This window comes from Anopheles stephensi, chromosome 3, assembly GCF_013141755.1.
Source record: "Anopheles stephensi strain Indian chromosome 3, UCI_ANSTEP_V1.0, whole genome shotgun sequence".
NCBI classification, from domain to species: domain Eukaryota; kingdom Metazoa; phylum Arthropoda; class Insecta; order Diptera; family Culicidae; genus Anopheles; species Anopheles stephensi.
The window spans coordinates 16,020,090-16,038,064 of record NC_050203.1 but is presented as its reverse complement, the minus strand read 5'-3'; the positions used below and the strand labels follow the sequence as shown (position 1 = coordinate 16,038,064).

The window sequence follows — 17,975 nt, the reverse complement described above, 5'->3', positions numbered from 1 at the left end:
AAACAATGCACTCGGTGACCCGGCTTACAATATGGTGCCCACATGCCGCATGCCGTCCCTCGCACGACAGGAAACAATTACACACACACGCCGGCTTCGGGTTCAAATCCAGTGCGCACCCTCGTGTTGGACGTGGAAGTTGTTACGAGTGGCAGTTATTTAAATGTGCTGTAATCATTGGAGGGTAGGGGAAAGTTAAATCGCTGAACAAGCGACACGTGTCCGGGAGGTGTAAACAATGACACCCTTCCCCTCGCGGGACAGACCGCCCACCCTAGCCTCGGTGGCCCGCCACGTGACCTGCTCGAGGATATGAGCATTTTATTTGTGCTCGTTAAATGGAACCGGGAGTGATAGAGATTCAATTAGTAAAAAGGAATAAAAAAATTGCGGATGAGAATTGCTAATGCAACGGAGTTCGTGTGAATGCCTGGGAGGCGTTTTAGCTATCCTTAAGGTGAGTCGTGTGTCGATCGAAAATACAATGGAAGAGATAACTTTGTGGAAAAAAGCCCCAGAAGCCTGTATGCACAAGAAAGTCACATAGAGAGTTTACTTCAAATTTATTAAATGTCTTGCAAAACAACTAAAACAGCTCAATTTATTCAAATAGTTTGAAAACTCTAACAAAATCCACATCCGTTAAGCTCAACCATATCGGCAATTGATATGCCAATCATGTCCCAGCCGATTGCTAACGGCTGGGCGCGCTCACACACACAAAATGGTTGCCACTTCTTCCACTCATCGACCCGTTTGGGTGACGGGTCGGCTGGCCCAAAAAGTTTAATCGACCGGAATAAATATTTTATCCATATCCGGGACCGATTTGTATCGGCGAACCGAACGCACACGATTTGTTGCCATTTTGTCACACAAGCATGGTATCGCTCACACCTCAAGGACTCGTCGGGGACGTTGGGGAAGGAGTAGGACAGTTGGGTGTAAAATGTTTTTGGCCCATCACATTGTCCGCTCACCGTGCATCGATTGGTACGATTGGTGGTCTTTGGTCACACTAGAGCAGCTCTTAGTGCAAGCCGTGTTGATAGTAGCGCGCTGATGTACCAAGTTTATCATATCATCAGGCTTCCAACCTGAAGTCCTCGTTAAAAGTTCGTTCTCTTAGTCTGTACAACTTCTCCGGTCTATAAAATTGGGGTTGATTTATGCGTTTTCAAACGCAAAGCTCTGCTAGGCCAACCCTTCGGCCATAGCCTTAATCTAATTGGAAACTTCGAGGCCAACACAGAGATCAAACGTTTAAAAGGAAAAGCTTTGATAACGAACTAAAAAGTGTGCGAATTATCATTATAACTACATTTTTCGTGCCTTAAAATACTCTTTTTATTAGCATAAATTAGGAATAAAAATAATTCAACTCTAAAACATAATTCAGTGCCAAAAACCCTCCACGAAATGAAACCCGTTTTCACACTTAGTTAATATCTCTTACGATGTATTGAGTATCGTGCAATTAAACCTTGTCCGTTAAACACTTACAACTACAAGCTTCTAAGGCTTCCAATTGGACGGAAAAGGTTCCGACGGAATGCTTGAGATCGGAAACGTTGCGTGGCAAATGTTCAATTCATAAGACTTTCGTCGGTGGAGCGACAGAACGGACAGTGGCCCTTCTGCAGAAACTGTAGCTCAAAGTCTTCCGAGTGGAACACCTGATTGCATTCCGAGCAGACGGTAATTTGCAGCTCGGGCAGCAAGTTACGGTAGTAGCGCGTGGCTAGCGGTGCCGGTCCACGCACGATGATCACTTCCCTCGGGTCGATCGCCCGCAGCGCATCACGATCGAGCGTTGACGGATAGGTGTCAATAATGTCCTGCAATAGCGGAGAGCAACGAGAGTACTACTGCTACGTACCGCGCGGATCAAACGTTTGTCAAATTTACCTCCTGAATGAATTGATCCTGCTGATCGTACGCTGCACTTTTCGGCGGTGCCAACAGCAACCGTTCCGCGTCCAGCTCGCTAATGCCCGGCTCCGGTGCAAACTCTGCCAGTGGGAGAATTTCAAACGAAACGTACGAAAAGACGTACTCCTGCTGGCAGTTCGGGCACCGATTGCCGTGCAGATGGGGACTGTAGTTCGAGCACTTGTAGCACATCGGCAACAGTTCCTCCGGGTCGTTAAAGCCACCGGGACAGGCACGGCTGCTGATGTAGCTGATGTCCACCTGCTCCTGTATGCCGGCCGGTATCTTCAGCGATTGCAGCTTGTTGTTAATCTGCAGATGCAGTTTGTTTGCGCCGAGCACTTTCGCCTGCTTGGACAGGGTGTAGTAAACGGCGCTGAAAATCGTACCAAAGATTATTGTACACAGAAATGTAGACAATCGCTGCTTCTAGCGAACTTACAACAAACTGATTCCCTTCGGTGGCAGCGCTCCATTGATCTGGTTCACCACAAACCGGCTCGTATTGAACAGCGTCAACGGGGGACTGCTCGTGAACGGTTCCTTCAGATAGGAATTGATCGTATTGTAAGCGTAATAAATCGAGGAAAGCTTCAACAACGCTCGATAGTCTTCTGCGCCGGAATCGCTCGCCGGCTTCCCATCACCGAGCAGCTTCAGGGCCTGTTTCGCTCTCAACCACGTGTAATAGCCCGCATCCAGATAGCGTTCCTCCGAGACGGCACATTCGACCAGATTCCGCAACAGTTTCGTTGCTTCATGCGGTTTCCCCGCCGAAATGTATGCTTCGTGCGCTGCAATGAACTGATCCGACTCGGCAAGCCACTGTGCGTGCTGGAAGTGTATCGAGGGCAACACCTTCGGCAAATGCTCGGCCAACCGAAACGCTTCCGGCCAATCTCTCGCCTCCACGTGCAGCTGCACGACTTGTTCCTCTTCGCCCAGCTTTCGATAGATTTCTGCCGCAAGCGGGAGAGCTTTCAACCGCCGCAAATGGCTGGCGATCAGCTCGAGTGGCGCTTTTTCCGATGCCGCCAACCGTCGCCCAATGTCCAGCAGTACGTCGGCCCAACCCTGCTCGGCCACGATCTCGATCGCACGTTCCGCTTCACCGGCCGACAGCAAGAGTTCGGCGGCGGCGCGCGGTTCATGCACCGAGCAGGCCCACTCAGCACGCCGGCGTATCAACTCCTTCCGGTCGGCGGCGCTTCCTTCCTTCAGGAACTCTTGGGCAAGATCAAACATGCGCAGATCGCTGTACATCGCCAGCGCCTTACCGTTGTTGCCCGCTTTCTGATACAGCCGGGCCGCGTCCTTGTACTTTCCGGCGAACGCGTACGTTTCCGCTAGCAGCACTTCCTTCGACGTTTCGCCACGCTTCTGGCGCTCCTTCAGATCGCCGATCAGCTCGAGCCAGGGTAGATTGCGCACCTTGACGTAAGCGTCACGGGCCACCTGGTAGTTGAGCGCATCCAGGGCGGCTTGCGCGAGTCCTTCCCAGTCGGAGAGCGGTACGCCCAAGCACGCCACCTGATAGGCATCCCTGAAGCAACACATTTGTATGAGAGCATCTTTAGGAAGGAAGCGAAAGGGGCAATCAAAACTCACTCGAATAATCCTGCCTCGACAAACTGCCACATGGTAGCACCGAGCGCCAGCGGCACATTGCTCATCACGTTCCCCCGCAGACAGAAGGCCGTTGCGCCGCACAAACCAACCACCACGCCCAGCATCGTTTGCGGGCTGCGCGGTGGCAACGAGCCAACGCGTACGCTTAAGCCACCGGTCGTGTGGGAGTAGCACAGCATCGATTCGAGGTGCGTGTTCCAGGCGACCGAATTGACGCTCGCATCCTGATACAGCATCGTGTCGGCAAGCAGATCCCGCACGACCAACCTGCCAGCATCATCGACCACCGCCAGCTTGGTGCGCGATGCGTTCAAATCGAGACAGCGCACCGACGACAGGACCGTCGTGACGAGAATCGGCAGCGAATTGTCGAGAAAGATCCGCCAAACTTGGCCACTTTTCAATCCCAACAGCAGCCCCTCGCGCCCGGCCGGTCCTCCCGTCACCTTGATGTAGCGTATGAAGCTATCCATCATCCATTCGCGCTGCAGCACCCCGTTAAAGTCGAGGCTCTGCAGTTTCTTCTCCTGGCACAGCACCAGATGCTGGGCGCAAACCACCAGCAGGCTGCAGTCAAACTTTTTCGCTATCTTTTCCTTCACCTTGTAGTGCATCGGTTGATTTTCGGCCGAGCTAAGCTCGTACAGCACGACACGTTCCGGCAGCTGCACGGCCAGCCGGTTCCGATAGATGGCGATCTTGTGCACGAGATCGCGACACTTGATGCGTACCTTCTGGCCGGATACGAGATGCTGAATGATTACGTCGCACATGTTCTCCCGGAATGCGTACCGTTCGCGGTACAGCGCGTGGACCGTATTGAACGCAAGCGTGTAACATCCCAGCGTTCCGTCCTGACAGCCAACGACCTAAAATTGGAGCGGAAGCGTGAAGCGTTTGCTCCAGTTCGCGCCACTCAATCGCTTACCACACAGTTCCCGGCGGGATGGACGGCCGCACTCCAAATCCACGACTCGTGCTGCTCCCCGAGCAGCCCCAGCCGGATGCCATCGCGCGTAAACAGCTGCAGCGCCTTGTTGCAGCCGGCCACTATCAGAAACTCCCCGTTCGGGAAAAACGTTAAACACAGCGGATCGAACCCAAAGTTGCGCTCCTTGCCGATCATCTGACCACCGAGCGAGTAGAACGACAGCGTCTGGGCCCAATCGATCACGCACAGTATGTCCGACGAGCCGGACGTTGCCGGTGGGTTCCAGGCGAGCCCGAACACGGGACTGTTCGTTCCGCCCGGCCGATCAACCTTGATCTTCTCCTCGCCGGCCTTGTTGCGTATCGAGATCGTTCCATTTGCCAGCCCGAGCGCAATGTACTGCCCATCGTTGGTCCAGGCGCACGCGTTAATGCGCGCGACCGATTTGTACTTTTGGACCGCCTTCTGCTCGGATGACCAGAAGGAAAAATCCGACACCGCACACGAGGCCAGCTGGTGCGAGATCGGGTTGAACGCCAAGCATTGGATCGAGTCGTTGTGGCTGTGGGGAGAAAAAAGCACATTACCGGGGATTGCCAACTATCCGTCCGAGAGGGGGGGGTTTGATTACGTACGAATATTTTAACAGCCCTTCCAGCTTCTGCGTCCATATGATGACCGTTTTGTCCGCACTTCCCGAGGCAAACTTTTTGCCATCTTTGGCGTACGCCACACAGTACACCGTGTCTTTGTGGCCCTTGAGCGAGTTGATCAGATTGCCATCGATCGGATCGTACACGAGCACCTTGTCCCCGGCACCGACCACAAGCTGCAGTCCTTCCGGATGGTAGCAAATCGAGTGGATACTAAAACAACGCAAGGAACATGTGTTATGTGGCTTTACCGTGGAAGTTTTCCCTCACTTACTCACCTTGCGACATCGCTCTTCTCGCTGGAATCGTGGATTTTCTCAACCCATTTCGGAATGGCACGCATCGTTTCCACAGTGCAGAAACGATTGCTGACCGGGAACCGGACGAAGGAGGAAGATTTTCTATGTTTTACCGCAAAACAATCACCTGCTCCGAAGGTAATCCACCTGATTGTAAGGCACTGTGCCGTAAACAATGATCCTCTGAACCGACCACTAAAGTGACGTTTATTTGTTGTGTTGTTGTGAGTTTGTTTGGAACGGGTGGTGAAGCTCGCCCCTAGCAACGGTTTATTTTTGAAACCCTTTTGCCCACGGTTTTACTTAAAATACTCTAAGTCGCTTATTTATAAAGGTACTCACTTAAATCTAATTACCGAGGCTATTTTCTACATTATTTGAATAGTTTTTTAGGTCAAAACATAATAGTTTTTATTCTGATTCGTTCTTTTGCTCTGATGCGTTCCCAAGCTCTACTTCATGTTTCTCACACCTGTAGCTCAGAACGTGAGAATAATCCTACTCACAGTGAGAGCCCGATGGAAAGGGATTCGAAACCCAGGCAACATTCAGTGAGCAGAATGAACACAAAACGTTCGTCTATCTCTCTCTCTCTCTCCCTCGCTATCCAGGCTCGACTAAAACTAGGCAAAGAAACCTTTTTCAGGACCACAATTCGTTTTAGATACACTTTTGTTTTAACTTCATTTGTATTTGTACTTTTTCATATCAACAGATAGGTTTTTTATCATCTTATCTAACATTTGAGATTCATTATATGAATCATGCTTAAACTAAAATGCTTATAATGAATGAAACTTTCAGGTTTCTCGCGACGTAGACTCATTAATTATTTCCTTCGTGAGTGCTTTTATCCTAGCATAAGTTATCTCTTGCATTTTAATGAACTGGTCCAATTGGTTGTCAAGAATTACTTTCAATTCTTCAAGCATACCTTCTGTTCGGAAAGGATGGTCCGCTTGTTTCCAATCTTCCCGGTCCGTATTTGTCCCAACGCTAACAAACTTAATGTTATCTAGAAACAGAACAACAGGCGAATTAAAAACAATCCAAAATATTTTTAGTTTTAACTTACCACTGATGTAAGGCACGAGTGTGTCAGTTATGGATATGTCTGCTACGGGTGTGTCTGCAACGGGAGTTCCTACTGCTGGCGTGTCCGCTACGGACTTGTCCGCTGCGGATGTGTCCGCTGCGGATGTGTCCGCTACGGATGTGTCCGCTGCGGATGTGTCCACTAAGGATGTGGCCGCTACAGACGTTTCTACTATGGCCGTGTCCGTTACGGACGTTTCCGCTACGGACGTGTCCGCTATGGACTTGCCCGCTACAGACATGTCCGCAAGGGACGAGTTCACTACTGGCGTGTCTGCTCCGAACGTGTCTGCCACGAGAGTTTCGGCCAGTGTTGGAGGATTTTGGCTTATTTCAACGAGATTCTGCTTATTTTTTGCATCTTTAACTTGTTGCATTTCTACCTCAATGATCCGATCTGCACCAAGTTCGATCAACTCTGGCAATAAGTCATCTGATTGTCTTGAATCTGAAATTTGAATCAATTACACGTATTAAATAACGTCCATCTCCTTGGTTCGGTGAATGCAATTAAATAAAACGCTCCCTCACCTTTTGTTCTCTGATTGTACGTACGTTTCGGCTTCGGCATTTTGTTAATGCTATGGTAATGACAACAATGTAGCTAATGGCACAACGAATTTCTGATGAAATGACAATAACTAGTTAGATAAGACAAATGAAATTATAAAAAAAATAAGTTAGATATACTAAAGCAACAGTTCACGATTAGGACGACCTAACGTGCAAAGTAGAACGCCATTTGATGGTCATATTCTGTTTGAAACATTTAGCTACAAAATTCATGGGTCTTATTAGTTCGACGACAGCACGAACGATGTAAAACCCGCAAGGAAACGATTCCAAGATTCGGCAACGTATTTGACTGCTTCGGTCTGCGGGGTCATTCGCGTCGCGACAAAAATTGTAGCCTGGGGGAATCGTTGCTCGCACACAACGCAAAAAAAAGCGTTGCTACAAAAAATCCACTCCATGTGTATAGTTGTATGCGCGCAATGTTTCCCACACACACACACACACACACACACACACACACACACACACACACAAATATTCTGACCTATCTCACAGCCACGCATTCTTTCTCACTCTCGCTTACTGCGATTGCCTGGCTTTCTCACAAGCGCGCTCACACATTTTCGTTGCTGGCTGTTGCAGTCAACGTGACCATGCGTTTTGATTCCGTACCTTTTGCTTAAACCGCCTGCAACTGAAGTCTTCTTCCGAACCGTTCGAATAATGCAAAAGTGCGTAGAGATAGCGTCGTTACGTGGTAAGTGGAAATACTGACCGAAACCGTACCGGCGCCCAAAATCACCGGTATCTTCTTCCTACTGCGAAGCACGCCGCCAACGCCGGTTTTGACTTTACAGGCAACGGTCGCGACGCTCTGATATAGTGTGCGTGCGGGAGCAAGATGTACAGATGTGTGTGTGTGCGTGTGGTGCAAACGAGTCGTTTACAGGCGCTACGGTTGGCAGCCCTGTTACCAGCAGCAGCAAGCGCAGTAGGAGAAAAAAAACTCGCTCACACTTTGACTGATCTCGCTTCGCCCGTGTGCGTTCGCTCTGCCACAGCAGACCCGTTTAGACACAAGTCGTCTCGAGACTCTAGGCGGCCGCCATGTTGGAGTTTGGATGTTCCCTCGAAAATCGATTTTGAAGTGTCTTCTTTCGTTGCCGCGCGTCACAGACTGTGAAGTTTAGCAAGTTTTGACAATTCAAGTCGCGCGTTGCCGTCGTCGCCGCAGCGCGCCCAACGGGGACACGCCGTTTGACGTCCGCCAGCGTAGCGTTGGCTGCAGGTCGCAGGATAAATTTTGCAAGCCCGCCGTTGCAGGCGCGGAGCAGCGAGCATTTTGCTGGCGGTTCGCACCGTCGATCCCGCTCGGTTGGTGGCGCGGAGGGTCGGTCGGTCGGTTGCGGGGTGCGGTATCGTTGCAACCGAAGACGACACATCGAGCAGCAGGCGGGATATTCACGGCGCTTGCACCGTTGAAGCGAACACCGACGGGTTAGTTGAACGTTCGCGTAATCTGCCGCACGAAATGGCGCCGACGATCGGTAGCTGTTAGTAGTTGCACCTGGTGAGCGAAAGAGGGTGCCGCGATGCAGTACATTTTGTTGCCACATTCGGGTGCCGTCGTGTACGTAGATGTTACGGCGGGGGGTGAGGTGGACCGAACAGCAACCAAGTGGCGGCGCAAGGGCCAGTGTGTGTGTCATCATCTATTATACGCCATGATCCGTTTCTCGAGCGTACAAAGCCCGCTCCGGCCAGGGGGCTGGTGACTGACCTGCCCGGTCCAAAATACGCAGACTACTCCAACAAAAAAAATATATTCATTTCGTCATCGCACTAATCTGCCGCAGTGTGAATAGCCGGATGTAAATGTGTGTTTGTGTGTGTATGTGTGTGCAAGAAAGGAGTAAAGTTTTGCCGTTGCGATAACTTCCGAAAGATGCTACTCGGCAGCACATAATGTTGCTGCCGTCAAAGCTAGGCGAGAACATCGATCAGGCCAAATCATTTGCAGCTGCAGCACAACGAATTCATTCCGCTTTTGGTGGTGGTCGGGGTGTCGAAAAGTGTGACGTTTTGACGGTTTATCATTGCTGTCTAGCTCCTTTCAATGCCTTCTCGAGGTTTTTAATGGTTTCGTGAAAAAGGGCGCGCGATAACAGTACGCCCACTTGGGGCGCGAACCAGCATTGTTCGGGGGTCTCGGTTGCTCGCCGATCCGATCGACGATGCGAACCCCGAGAGTACACACACCATTTGTGTACTTGTGGTGGTTCGCAAATTAAGAAAATAAGTGCCCATTCTTAACCGCCGCTGCGAGAGCTCTGGTGCGAATGCGTGAGAGCGAGAGCTGGTACACATACTGTCAGTGCGAACGAAAGATCCGATGCGAAGAGGAGAAGCGAAAGAGGAGCCAAGAAAGCGAGCGAGAATTCCGCGGGCGAAATAGACCAACCGCGCCGCGTGGATTTGATGGTGTGTGCTGTGCAAGCGTATGTTGTGGCGAGTCAGTGTGTGTGTGTATGTGCATATGAATGCAAGAACGCCGCATACCATGTGAAAGTGGTGTGCGTACGGCACACGGGCGGGAACCGCAAATAGGATTGCGTGTACATGCGTACTTATGGATGTGTGTGTGTGTGTCGAACCGGAGAAGCAGCCTTCTGCTGATGCTGCTCTATAGCTTACTGTAGCGAGAAGGGATACGTACATCCATCCAAGCAGGCAACGCGTAGTCGGAACGGATCGGCGAATGGTGGGACCACCGAAGCCATGAAATATCGCATCTTTCGCCTTTGGTAGTGTGTGAGCAGCAGCGAAGAAAGTCGCAAACGGACTCCAGACGACGCGCGACACACGGGGCCTGTTGTTTTGTAAGGACGCGGGCACTTGCTTGCTTGCTGTGTGCGTTGCATTGGTGCACCTCGGTTTATTTTGTTGCGGAATCGTGGTTGTACAGTTGAAAGCTTGCCACTGGATCTTTGTTGGCACTGTTCCCTTCCCGAGCGAATGTTGTGCGTGTGTATACATGTGTGTGTGTGAGTGAATGCGTAAATGGAAAAAAATGTTGAATTTTACGACGCGAAAGTTCAAGTAACGTTGGCCACCAGAACGCTTTGCATTGACTTATCTTGCTCCATACTGTGGAATACAAAAAAAAAACCCCTTCATGAAACATATTTTCTTGAGCCCTTATTTACTTACTACGTTCCAAGGCCTGCTGACTTTATGATACGTTTTTCAATGTGTTTGTGTATCCACAGATAGTGCGTTTTAGCAGCTCTCGTTCCCGTGTTGCTGTTGGAAACGGTCAGCTAAGGGAACGGAACCCGAGAAGGAGATATATCGGTGAATCTGCCGCAGTTTCGTTGGTACACCAGGCACAGCAGCGCGTCTGTCGCCATCGTTTCAGCGTGTTTCATCGATGCCGCTAGCAGCTACCATACGCATTCCATCATACGGTTACGGATTGCAAACATCTGCAAGAAGGCGAAGGCGACGAAGGGGAGCTGTTGGTGGAATCGAACCCACCACAATAACTGGCAACTAGCTGCTGCATGCACTGAAGGAAGTGCAAAAGCATCTCTCGGCCAACGGTGGTGCAAAGGTTCATTAAACGCCAGCGTCAACAATAAATAACATCAAAGCGTGTGTGTGTGTAGAGTGGAACACCGGAAGTTGATCGCGAGCAGAAAGAGTGCAGCATAAAGAACGGCTAAAATCCAGTTACTTCCACGCTTAGACGCGTGATAGATCGGACAGTAGTGCGCGGGGAACGAACAACGATAGCAAAGAGAAAGGAACGCAGCAGTGAGCGACCAAGATGCAGAAGAAAATAATACAACAACCGGTACCGGTAGTGCGGAAGGTAATATCTTGCATAAATTCTCTTTTTTTTTTGCACTTACAATTCTCGATGCACATGCCGCATGCACACGTGCCGTGAATGTACAAATTCTGGCCCTGCTCGGTTGTCTCAATCGTGCAAGAACATGGCATGCTTTGACGTGTGTTGTAGCTTGCATTGCCAATGTTGTTGTATGCGGTATGTTGTACCAAAGCAAGCCTTTGATGAAAACATCGAAGGAGCATGTTGTCGAAGATCCAGATAATTCCCGGAACCATACCCCGTAAAGGAAACTGTTTTCTTGCTTTGCTTAGGCTCGATGATACAGCATCTTTATTGCCCTTGTCTGATCCTAATGGATGGGAGCTGTTTGAACTGATTGTAGTTTGCTTAAGTTGAAGATTCTATTTTGAATGATAATAGTACAACACAAGTAAGTTGTATCTGCAAAAGAAAGAAGCAAAAAACTAGAACGCACAGAACCGGTTTCGAAGAAAATCTCCAGTGAGTTTGATCAGTTGCTAACGAAGCAACATGGTGTAACATGTTACATGTGTTTTTGGATATTTCCTATAATTTTGCACCAAACGCATTCCCTGCATGACAAAAATCAAATTAACTAGCCATCGTTTTTATTTTTTAGGTTTTCACGACCTCCACCGGCGCTCATCACCAGACACAGCAAATTCAGCACCACCACCAATCCAACATGCAGCTCAACGCGGTAAAAAAGATCAACAGTCTGCTGCAGAGCGGTTCGGTTAGCGTGACCGGCATTTCATCGGGCCAGCAGCGTGTGCTGCAGCGCAAGCCCATCACCACCTCCACCCCATCGGGCGTATTGATCTCGAGCAGCAGTAATAGCAACAGTTTCGCTGCAAGGCAGTCGCAGTCGAAGTGTTACATTTGCGGCGAAAATGCCGGTATAAATGCGACCATTCTTTCGGAAGCGTCCACCACAACCACGCAAACCGAGTACGTGGTGAAGCTGGCGAAAGTGATCGGCCCCGAGTATTCGGTCGTACTGACCGTGGAGGATGTCATCTGTCGCCGTTGCATTGTCTTGCTGAATCAGGTGGATAAGCTTGAGTCGGAGCTGGAGACACTGCGCGGCACATTGCTTAGTTTTATTCACAAAAAGAACAACATCCCGGACGATGGACTGGACACGTCGGGTCTGGTTGGATCTCCGCCACCGAAGATGCCGAAGCTGACACCGATCAGTTCTGCTGGCAGTGGCGGTACGGTGGTTACGCCGGCCGGGAACGTAACGTACAGCATAAAAACGATAGCAGGACAGCAGCAGCAACAGTTGGTGGACGCCAACACGTCCGGAGCCAGTGCCGATCTGAACACCAGCGCTACGTCCGACGTTGAGGCTCAGCTGACGAGCATGTTCGAAAAGAATACATCTTCGCCAGGGACGTCGGTGAAGCAACACATCGTGGTAACGACCAACAATGGCGGTACGGCAACGATGGCGGACAGCGCCGCGTCTGGTGGGATGGGCGTAAACCGGAAGGGCACAAAGCTGTACAAGTGCATTCCGTGTGGCTTCAAAACGGCCGATCTAGCCCAATTCCAACCGCATTACGCGACCTGCCAGCCACGAAACAATGCTGCAGCGGCACAAAACGCCGGTAGCGTAAACGCCGCCCCCGGTGCCACTACCACCACGACCACCACCACCACCACTACTGGGTACCGGTGCAAGTTCTGTAAGTTGCTGTTTGCCAACATCGCCTTGCTGAAGCAGCACAACCTGCAGGAACATCACGTGCAGACGCATCCGCAGCAGCAGAAAGCGATCGTCACCACCACGACCTCGGCCGCAGGCCAGCAGGAGCACCAGCAACAGGGAACGACCGCTACAACCACCACCCTGTACTCCTGTACGGTGTGTAACGCCTTCAAGACGGCTGACAAACAGTCGTACGACGACCATCTGCGGAAGCATATCAAGCTAAAGCCGTTCAAGTGCCGAGTCTGCCTGATGCGCTTCGAGTCCCGCGAACAGGCATCGATCCACGCCAAACAGCACCAGCCGGACTATTTCAAGTGTGGCATTTGCAATGTAACGTTCAGCAAGCGCGAGCAGCTGATGAGCCATCTAGAGGTGCATGAATCGGCAAAGAAGAACGCGAAACAATCGGTTCAACAGCAGCAGGAACAGCAGCAGCAGCAGCAGCAGCAACAGCAACAGCAACAGCAGCAACAGCAGCAAAAACAGCAGACGTCGGCTGCAGCGGACTCCTCCACCCAAAAGCTGTTACAGGAGTCGATCGATGAGGCATTAAGGGAAACGATCGCTGATTCGATTGGCGATTCAAAGGTAATCCAGTTCCACACCTGCAACTCATGTTCGCTCACCTTCCTGAGCGAAAAGCTGTACACGCAGCACATTAAAACGCACGCACACGGTACGGCCACAGCACCGACCGTCGTAACGACGGGCCTGGCGTTACAGCAACACCAGCAGTCGCACCAGGGCCAGTCACAGCAGCTCATGCTGTCGAATAGCACGACCAGGAAATCGATGACCGGACTGAACGCCAGTGGAGCAGTAACTAGCGCGAACGATGGTGGTGGTGGTGGTGGTGGTAGTGCAAAGATTCTTACCACGACGACCAGCACTGGAGGTGGAGGTAACGCCAGCTCCAACACCATCTCGGACGGCGATCTCGAGAGCATCTTCGAACGCATGCATTCCGATTCGAAGGGAACTGATTCGAACACGGGCGGTGCGGGTGGGGATAACGGTGGAACGGGCAGCAGTAGCAGCAGCAGCATGGTCATAACAAATCAGGACGGCACGACGGGCAACATAACGTTCAACATAACGCTACCCCAGCAAGAGGATGGAACGTTCGTGCAGCAGCAGCAACAGGTAGATATCCCTCCCCCCAACCACAGGAGCGTTTCCATACCAGATCTCGGTGTGGGTCGTTGGTGAGCTCGTTAGCAATAAGTAATAAAACGGCACTATTCCATTTCACAGGATCACCAACAGTCGGTCGGTATCGATATGCCTACGCTCGACCAAGGCGACGATCAGCAGCAACCGCAGCAGCAGAAAGAGCAGCAGCAGCAACTGCAAACCATCCCCGTGAGCATGCCGAGCCTGGACGATGACGGTGAACAGTCGCAGAACAGTCAAAACTCCAACACGGAAAACGTGCCGATGGAGCTGGAAGACATGCAGGCCGGCGAAGGCCAGCAGATCAATCTGATCCTGAACGATGGGCAGGTGTTGCAGCTCGACAATCACATCCTGACCACGGACGCGGAAGGCAACCAAATACTGGTGCAGGGCACCGACACGGAACAGATCCAGCAGCTGCTGCAGAGCGTCGGCGTGGTGATGCAGGGCGGCGAGGGACTCGGCGAAGGCGAAACGCTGCAAATGATTAGCGGCGACGGTAGCGGCAATCAGATGATTCTGGTGCAGGGCGCGGACGGTCAGGAGCAGCTGATCGACGCGTCGCTACTGAACGCGGACGGCAACATCGTCATCCAGCAGTCGCAGGAAGGCGAGCTGAACGCGGAAGGCACACACATTACGACCGAGGACGGGCTGCAAATACCCGTGTCGGTTGCGTTCACCACGTCCGGCGAGGCTGGGCACGACGACGGTCAGCTGACGGTATCGGTGGCGGACGGTAGCGAGCAGCAGTTGCAACTGCATCTGCAGCAGCAGGCGGCCCAAGCGGAAGGCGATGAGCATCAGCAGCATCACGATGAATCGGACGAGCAACACCATCACCATCAGCAGCAGCAGCAGCAGCAGCACCAGCAGCAAGGAGCTATACTGACCGAAAGTGGCCAGATTATCATACAATCGTCGAAGGAACACGACGAAGAGGGCGCGAAAGTTGGGGAGGAAAATGGATCGGCCAACGATTCTATGGCCAGCGATGGCGGCGCAGCGGACGATCACACAAACGGCGGTGGGGCCGACACGACACTGTCGTCCGGTGGCTCGAATGGAACGATTACAACCACCACGACGGCAGCTACCGCCGGTACGAATACGAACGCCGTCTCATCGTCCGGCGGTGGTGCCGGCGATGAGCAGCTGTTCAATTTTGACGAGCTGATCCAGCCGCAAATCGTTGTTAAGCAGCAAGTTAAATAATAGGAGGGTAAGTAGTAGCGAGCTGGCACCGTTTTGTTGGTTTTGGGTATTGACTGTATGCAATCGGAAACATGGACACTCTTCAAATGACGCCGTGGAGTTGGACATCTTTTGGAGGCTATTGAGTCCCTCTATCAGAGAGTCTGTGTTGAAAGTTTGAAAAGGTCGTCCGGTGTGCCATTTTCATAGAAAGACTAGCCACATACACCGGTGGGGTTAGTAAGATCTGTAGTCAAATAGATACAGGACCGAAAACCCTTACAAAGTCAAATTGCGAAACATTGCGGGGTATTGGACAGGGTGTCCATGATGTCTCAGAAACGAGTACTGGGACAGTACATAACGTTGTCTATGCATCGCCAGGACACTGGATCATCATCCTAAAAGAAATCCTCTATCAGTCTATTATCCCTGATGCATACACGTTACATTACCTCTCCACCATGTGTTGTGTTGTTGCCCTGGTTCTCATTACATTCTGTTTTGGTTTCTGTAGGTTCTCCCTAATTACGTGTGTGAGTATGGGTTCTGCAAACAGCAGCGCGCGCACCACCCAATCCAATCCAATCCTCGCCTCTTTTGCGAGGCACGGGAAACCGACTCCACACAGGCGAGCCACATTTTTGGCGACTTTAGGATCATCTAAGCAGAGATAGCAGCAGCAGATCGAGGCAAGAAGGAGCACCTAATTGGGAAAGAGAGAGAGAAAGAGTGTGTGTGTGTGTGTGGCAGGCGGTGTATATGCTTTAATGTAGGGACTTATGTTTTGTTTTCGATTTTAAGCGATCCTTAGGATTAATCATTCATTGGTTTAGTTTAGCGAGGAGTCATTTAGCCTGTGTCCTAGAACGTCTCGCCGATTGTAAATACTTGCGCACTGTCCCACGTCCCTCCCTTTTCTTACTTACATACTACAAATTTGAAAACTATCTGAGCCGCCTAAAACCGAATGATAAGGTTTTGCCTACAAAACACGAGACAGGCGCAGAGTGTAGGGTTATTAGGGTGATGCCCCCGACTTCGACGATAGACGACACCGACCGGTAATCATGAAGGTAGGATAAAGAACTACAGGATTCTATCTACCGGCCATAGTGGTACACACAAACAAATCTACCACACACACACATACATACAAACAATACAAACTGGAACCATCCTTCGCCTGGAACGAACATTTGTTTGCCCAAGAACGCTCTGGTAAGAGAGAAGAAGGATCACGATTCTTCATGGACATTAGTTTTATTACAATATGGATGAAAAAAAAAAACGGCTACGCTTTTACATATCTCCCAATTTCCTGTTCGTTTTTCTCTTCCCGTTTTCCCCTCACCCCATCCTCACCGCTAGGACACTAACATGGCTACTATTATTACACGAGTTTAATTGTAATAAACACAACAACAAAACAACCAATTTCCCCCTTTTCTCTCCCTTTTTTAGACTTTTAATTACATACGATACGTGCGAGAGTGTGTGTGCCTGTGTGTGTGTTGAATGCGTGTAAATGAATGAAATCGAATTATATGAGTTATTAATATTAAGTTGGTTAAAGATTGTAGTATCGAAATCGTGTAAGGAATCGGAGATAGGAACACAGGATCTGTAGCGTAAGACATGTAGGCTCAACGCAACACAAACAAATAGAAAAAAAGAAACCCCGGACTGTGGACAGGAGCAGCAGCAGGCAGAAAGGGTTGGCTGGCGGCCACACAAACGCTTGAGCAAATAGGAGAGTTGTACGACTATTTTTTTTCCCCCATTTTATTGTGAGTTAAAGGGCACACTTTTTTCACACACACACTAGAAAAACACCCAGGCAAAAGATAGGCACAGGTTAAAGAATGGTCACTTTTATTTTCATCGTCCCTTCCGGTAAATCGTGTCAATCGTGAAGTAAGGGCACGGCGAGTATAGATGAACACATTTTAATTACCCTGCAGGCTTTGCGAAATAGTTTTAACATCCATTCTAAGCACTTAGCAATCGTGTCTCCCTCCCCGAATAATAAAAGAAACAACATATGCACACACACACACCACCACCGATGTGTGTTTTGTTGCCCCCCCCTAGAAAAGCTAATTCACCATATTTGTTGACTTCTAATCGGAACTGACTACTGACTCTTACTCTCCAACGCAGGGGGGTGTTGCCAGAGGGGGGAGTGTGTTGAGGCTGTAAAAGAGTGTTGGTTTTTTTTTTTTTTTTGCAGACGCTAGAAATTACGTCCATGTCCACGAGGGCACTCTGTGCCTGGTGGATACATATAATCCGACCGCTTGTGGAAGGATTTTGCGTGTCCTTTTCGGACAAGTTTCGTGGCGCCATGGGTTCAAGGACCCGTTCACAAAATAAGAACCTTGAAATGTTTGCTGCTGTGGACCACAGCCTACTAAGAAGCACTGTGGTATTTACAATAAAAGTACATTAAAGTATTTTTATTTGAGTGTGAGTAGGAGTTCCGTATGTGCGTGTGTGTGTGTGTGGAGTGCTTTTTAAGATCTGATTTGTGGTGGACCGGAGATAATTTAGCAGCGAAGGCTAGTAGGATTGCAGCCATTCACGCATACATATACAAGTTAAACGGACAAACAGAATATCGTAGCCCCCCGTGGTATGCAAAATGTATCATAGCTGTGTAAATAAACAAGTCTCCCCGACAAACTCTCTACCGCCCGAAGGATGTGGTGTTAGTGTGTGGGGGTAATGGTAAGAGTTTGAGATACAGACGCGCGCGCGAGATGCATCTCTGGGTGTATTGTGAGGATAACAAATTGCACCTGTGTAACACATTATACACCACATCGGCTCGGTTAAAGTGCAAATCGTCATTAGTGAAACCAAAACAATTGCTTGTGTGTGGAGCATTTTTCCCTCGTCTCGGTCTATAGGTCCTGTTAGGCTTCGTTTACGTACCCCTGCTGCGCCCTGT

At 50.2% G+C, this 17,975-nt stretch overlaps 2 protein-coding genes across 19 annotated transcripts; one reads left to right on the top strand and one right to left on the bottom strand.

Annotated features, from left to right (window-relative positions):
* Positions 1-1,328: 1,328 nt before the first annotated feature.
* Positions 1,329-8,209, bottom strand: LOC118509908 (intraflagellar transport protein 122 homolog). Of its 14 annotated transcripts, none has more exons than XM_036051170.1 (10): positions 8,071-8,209; positions 7,071-7,180; positions 6,520-6,987; positions 5,424-6,459; positions 5,128-5,358; positions 4,490-5,054; positions 3,541-4,430; positions 2,375-3,475; positions 1,909-2,308; positions 1,329-1,838 (listed from the first exon to the last, which is right to left on the bottom strand). In XM_036051170.1, exons 4-10 carry the CDS (start codon positions 5,486-5,488, stop codon positions 1,587-1,589), a joined length of 3,504 nt encoding a protein of 1,167 aa, XP_035907063.1. In that variant the 5' UTR covers positions 5,489-6,459; positions 6,520-6,987; positions 7,071-7,180; positions 8,071-8,209; the 3' UTR covers positions 1,329-1,586. The 14 variants fall into 14 exon arrangements, with proteins under 14 accessions (XP_035907063.1, XP_035907073.1, XP_035907061.1 ...); XM_036051180.1 differs by having other exon boundaries at positions 7,071-7,162; positions 8,071-8,208; XM_036051168.1 differs by lacking the exon at positions 8,071-8,209 and adding an exon at positions 7,831-8,047.
* LOC118509909 (zinc finger protein 628) lies at positions 7,681-17,077 on the top strand. Of its 5 annotated transcripts, none has more exons than XM_036051182.1 (5): positions 7,681-7,812; positions 10,325-10,929; positions 11,552-13,795; positions 13,907-15,050; positions 15,540-17,077. In XM_036051182.1, exons 2-4 carry the CDS (start codon positions 10,885-10,887, stop codon positions 15,041-15,043), a joined length of 3,426 nt encoding a protein of 1,141 aa, XP_035907075.1. In that variant the 5' UTR covers positions 7,681-7,812; positions 10,325-10,884; the 3' UTR covers positions 15,044-15,050; positions 15,540-17,077. The 5 variants fall into 5 exon arrangements, with proteins under 5 accessions (XP_035907075.1, XP_035907074.1, XP_035907077.1 ...); XM_036051181.1 differs by lacking the exon at positions 7,681-7,812 and adding an exon at positions 8,109-8,552; XM_036051184.1 differs by lacking the exon at positions 7,681-7,812 and adding an exon at positions 8,109-8,625.
* Positions 17,078-17,975: the final 898 nt, after the last annotated feature.